This window comes from Ipomoea triloba, chromosome 13 (assembly GCF_003576645.1).
Source record: "Ipomoea triloba cultivar NCNSP0323 chromosome 13, ASM357664v1".
Taxonomy (NCBI): domain Eukaryota; kingdom Viridiplantae; phylum Streptophyta; class Magnoliopsida; order Solanales; family Convolvulaceae; genus Ipomoea; species Ipomoea triloba.
The window spans coordinates 31,733,350-31,738,298 of NC_044928.1; the positions used below are offsets into that span (position 1 = coordinate 31,733,350).

The 4,949-nt window shown below is 36.7% G+C and overlaps 1 protein-coding gene across 1 annotated transcript; it reads left to right on the forward strand.

Annotated features, from left to right (window-relative positions):
* Nucleotides 1–908: 908 nt before the first annotated feature.
* On the forward strand, nucleotides 909–2,545 carry LOC116001630 (aspartyl protease family protein 2-like). Its single transcript, XM_031241522.1, has one exon. The coding sequence runs from the start codon at nucleotides 1,002–1,004 to the stop codon at nucleotides 2,367–2,369; it is 1,368 nt and encodes a 455-aa protein (XP_031097382.1). The 5' UTR covers nucleotides 909–1,001; the 3' UTR covers nucleotides 2,370–2,545.
* Nucleotides 2,546–4,949: the final 2,404 nt, after the last annotated feature.

Below are 4,949 nucleotides of genomic sequence, written 5' to 3' on the forward strand. Positions count from 1 at the left end.
AGTCCACCTTTATTAATTTGTATACATAAGTTTGTCCATGTATATATATACAATAATAATATATATACATGCTGGCCTGGCTAACTACCAGCTGAAACTATATTGAATTTAAGGATGTATGGTATTTACGCGGTTAACCAATTCATTTATTTATTAACTTGTTAGCCATAACAGATTAATAACATCTTCAATTCTTATTGGTTACAAGGACAAGGAAAACTATTATAATATGATGGTATGCACGTGATAAATCTACTTCTGTATAATAGTTCGTAATGAGTTTGACCTATAAATATATTGATAAGAATTGAACTTATAATTTTTTGGTATGAGAAGTGAAGCACGCACCAAGTTAGGTCATGCATTTCATATCCTGAACAGTATAAACTATTCCCTAGCCTAATTAGCTATAGCTAGATGACAAACTTAGTAACTGTATAAATACAGAGTTGTAGTATCAACTTGAAAGTTAAAAATAGCTAATACGGAGTAAATTATTTTGTTACTCCATATATAATACGGAGTATATCCTATGAAGGTGGAAGGTGCAAGCAGACACAAACTGAAATATATACAATTATGATTGGTCTGGCAAACGTAGTACTCCGTACTATGTAAATCAAGTAACTAAGATTTTTTGGTTTAAATTCTTTCATATTTTATATTTTCTTTTAAGTACAACTAATAAAAACGATGATGGCAATATTTAAACTCAGAATATATTAAAGAAATTTGATTTGTCTTTGCTCATTCCTGCGTTTCTTTCTCTTAACGCACAAACATTTCTGCGTGCACGTATAATTTACACATTATTTTATTCTATAATATGAAACAAAAATAAAATAATAAAATAAAGACTGACAGATAAAGAAATATTTAATTCTTTATACCAAGAAAAACATACGTATAAATGTAGGCACAAGTGGTATCTAATTAAGATCTTTCGACATACATTTAATTCTTCTCTGTCGTTTCTTCATCGCCTCCAACGCCCATAACCAATGGGGTTTTCTCTTTTTCATGCAATCGCCTTTTTTCTCTCTCTCTTCACATTGCCATTTGTCTCCGGCGCCGGCGTCAGCGCCGGATTTCAGTATCTCAAGCTCCCGTTGCTACGTAAGAATCCTTTCCCGCCAAATCCTGCGAAAACTCTGTCCGCCGACTCGAGGCGGCTTTCGGCTTTATTTACCTCTGTTCCCGGGAGGAGGGCGAAGCTCCCCGTAACTTCCGGCGCGAATTTCGGTACCGGACAGTATTTTGTTCAGTTGCGAGTTGGCACGCCGGCGCAGGAGCTGTTTCTGGTGGCGGACACGGGGAGCGACCTCGTGTGGGTGACGTGCTCCGCCTGTAGAGAGTGTTTGTCACGCGGGAACGGCACCGCTTTCCTCACGCGCCGCTCGTCTAGTTTCCGGCCGTTGCACTGTTTTGACTCGAAATGTAAGCTTGTTCCCCCGCCTGCGAACGCCACCTGCCGCCGCACGCGCCGCGGAAGCGCGTGCCGCTATGAGTACTCCTACGCCGACGGGTCCCTCACAAGCGGGATCTTCGCTCGTGAAACGACGACTTTTAATGTCAACTCCGGGAGGGCGGTGACGTTCAAGAACGTTGAGCTCGGATGTAGCTTTGAAGCTTCCGGGCCGAGCGTTACCGGCCCGAGTTTTAATGGAGCCCAAGGGGTATTGGGTTTGGGCCGAGGCCCGATTTCTTTGGCAACTCAATTGGGCCGGAGGTTTGGTAACAAGTTTTCTTACTGCCTCAAGGACTATACACTCGCACCAACGCCGACTAGCTACCTCTTAATCGGCGGCGCGAAAGCCGAAGCCGGCGCCGTCAACGACACGAAAATGAACTTCACTCCGATAATAAACAACCCTCTTTCCCCAACGTTTTACTACATTGGCATCGAGAACATATTCATAGACAATGTGAAATTACCCATCAGTCCTTCAGTTTGGGCCACAGACGAGATGGGCAATGGGGGGACAATACTTGATTCAGGGACAACATTGACATTTCTTGTCGAGCCAGCCTACACTAGAATAGTAACGGAGTTCAAGCGGCGCGTCAAGCTGCCTAAGCCAGCCGCTTTCACATCGACATTTGACCTGTGCGTCAACGTCTCCGGCGTCCCAAACCCGAGTCTACCTCAACTAAGTATACAACTCGCCGGCGGGTCGGTTTTCTCGCCGCCGACTGGGAACTACTTTCTCGACACGGCGCCGGACATCAAATGCCTCTCACTACAACCGGTCACGTCGAGCTCCGGTTCCTCGGTAATCGGAAACCTAATGCAACAAGGATTCGTGTTCGAGTTTGACAACGATCATTCGCGACTAGGATTCTCACGGCATGGCTGTTCTTTATCCTGACACTATGTCATTATCCATAATTTTTTAATAAATTTCTTCTGTGTATTAATTTTTTTTTTATTTTTCAAGTTTAGTGTATGTGCATGGAAAGTGATTATTTATATTATTTAATGATAATCATGTAAAGTGTAAACTAAGTGGATTTTACTCAATTGATTTCGAATTTGTATTATGCTTATTCTTGCGTTAGCATGACACAAAATTAAAGAAAATGACTAATATTTTTTAAAATAATAAAATTAAGGATTTTTTTTTTACTGTGTTGCACGGGCTTTAATAGTATTTGGTACAGTTATGTATAGTACGCATGATTATATTATGCATTATATTAATGGTAATAGTTTTCAATACTATATTCGATATAATTATGTATGAGTATACATAATTGTATTAGATATTATCGACATCAATATTAATCAGTACCATAAAAGTTGTCACAACATTAAATATTACCTATATTGAAACAAGGTTTCAAGTTTGACTCGATCCCCGTAGAAGTTGTTTGTTGGCCTTCTTGGTTTGAGTTGGTCAGCGTGCAACTAGTGACTGCAAGCTTTAATTTCCTATAAATCAAATATGTACTACATATCATAAATATAACACGTAAAACAGTAGGATATTGATGATTTTGTTGGTTTGGTGATGAGTGATTTTGATGCTTTCACGTGAAAATATTGTAATGAAATAAAGAATGGTTTGGGGGGACATGTGGGGAAGGGGAGAAGGGTACGTTTCAATCCCTAAGGTAACATGCCTTACCCCAAAATTTCAACTCAAAAGTGTGTATATATACACATGATTATATTGTATTATGCCTTGTAAGTCTAAGATTCTCATTTTAATTTGACAATGCCCTAATGTTATTATCATGCATGCAATTGGACTATTTTGTAGGGTTGTTGATTTTATTGGGTCAACTCTGATCTATCAATAATATAAAATTCAAGAATTTTCATTTTGACTAAACTTGAAACACAATGCAAATTTTGATTAGATATAAAGGGTGTTGATAGTATATGCATGTTAATTGGTCATAATGCATTATATATACATGAAACTTGTTGAAGAATTACTATAACTTTGTATTCATACATTGCACACAATAGAAAAATAATTTATATATACACATAGGAAAAGCTAGAGAGGCACTCAAAACTAAGATTCAAATTAAAGCTAGCAATTGCAAACTAAAAAATTATATTTACCCAAGAAACACTAACTCCTTTTTCAAGAAAACATGATATGTGGAGTCTCAACTAGAGCTGTCAAAACGGATCACACCAATCCGTCTCTATTCTTCAGCCACTAAATAACCATGCAAGAATCACTTTCAACCATGAGCCATTGAATCTCACTATCCCATGCCAATTACAATCCCCATATATAAATGGACCAAACCTTTGCCTCCACAGCAAAATAATAAGCTCTAATATTATAGGTTAGGTGAAACCTTTGAACTAGTTTTCATCATCATTAAGTAAAAAATTCTCACACTCTACAATTTTTTTTATCACTTGTTTATATAGTAACCATCAATGTTGAGTTTCAGCCCTAAGATGATTTATACACTTAATTTGTTAAAAGAAGTATTGGATTCCATGCCATATATAATTTCATATTGACAAATGACATATCACCCAATGGACTAAATTTACTTTTTCATTATGTAAATGTATTCTTTTTGCTGACTTCAATTATGTTGTCAATCATCATACTAGAGAAGTCGATCTTCAATTCTCCACAATTTGCTCTCAAATTACTCGTCTATCCTTCTCTCTCTCTTCATTTTAAGAGTATCAGGGAGGTAGGACATTACCCTTGCCCCTTACATGTTTGAGAGAGACTTTAGCAAGAAAATTTAATTTTGTTTTACTCTTGATAAATCTCCATCAATCTAATTACTTATAGATAAACATCATATATAAGAAAAGTATAATCCCTTTAATACTCAATAGTCAATATGATATTAATGATAGTGTAATCATTGTTAAACCCCACTTGTTTTGCCGGATACGTATATATCCTTGTGGGTCGTGGCTTTTCTTCCTTTAGAGGGTTTGGACTTTAGAAATATACATACTCCATCTTTGTTTTTTGGGGATATCATGTCAAAAGATTATCAACATTGAAAGGGATAAGCAAAATCTAGCGTATAAGTAACTATAGTTTCAGCCTATAAATTTTAGTTAACTTAACAAGAGGGAGACACATACATGCACATTAAAAAATTTTTTTCTTGCAACGAGAGAAATTTACAATCACTACATAATAATACACACTGAATATTTTATACATATCATCTAGCAAATTATTCGATTTACAATTTTTTTATAGCAACTTGGACTACATGAATCCCAAAATTACAATGGAATTTGGGCTTAGTAATTGACTTGAAATGAAGTAAAATACTTTCTTTCTCGTGAATAACACTTGGGCTAGGGTCCTCTTTGTTATACATTTGGATATTGATGGACTTAAATAAGCTAAGCTAGCTTCATAATGGGAAAAGAATAAAAGTTTTGCTGGCCCAAAGTTCAATAATTTAAGGGTCCAAATTAAAGTGAAGTCATCTGCAGTTTT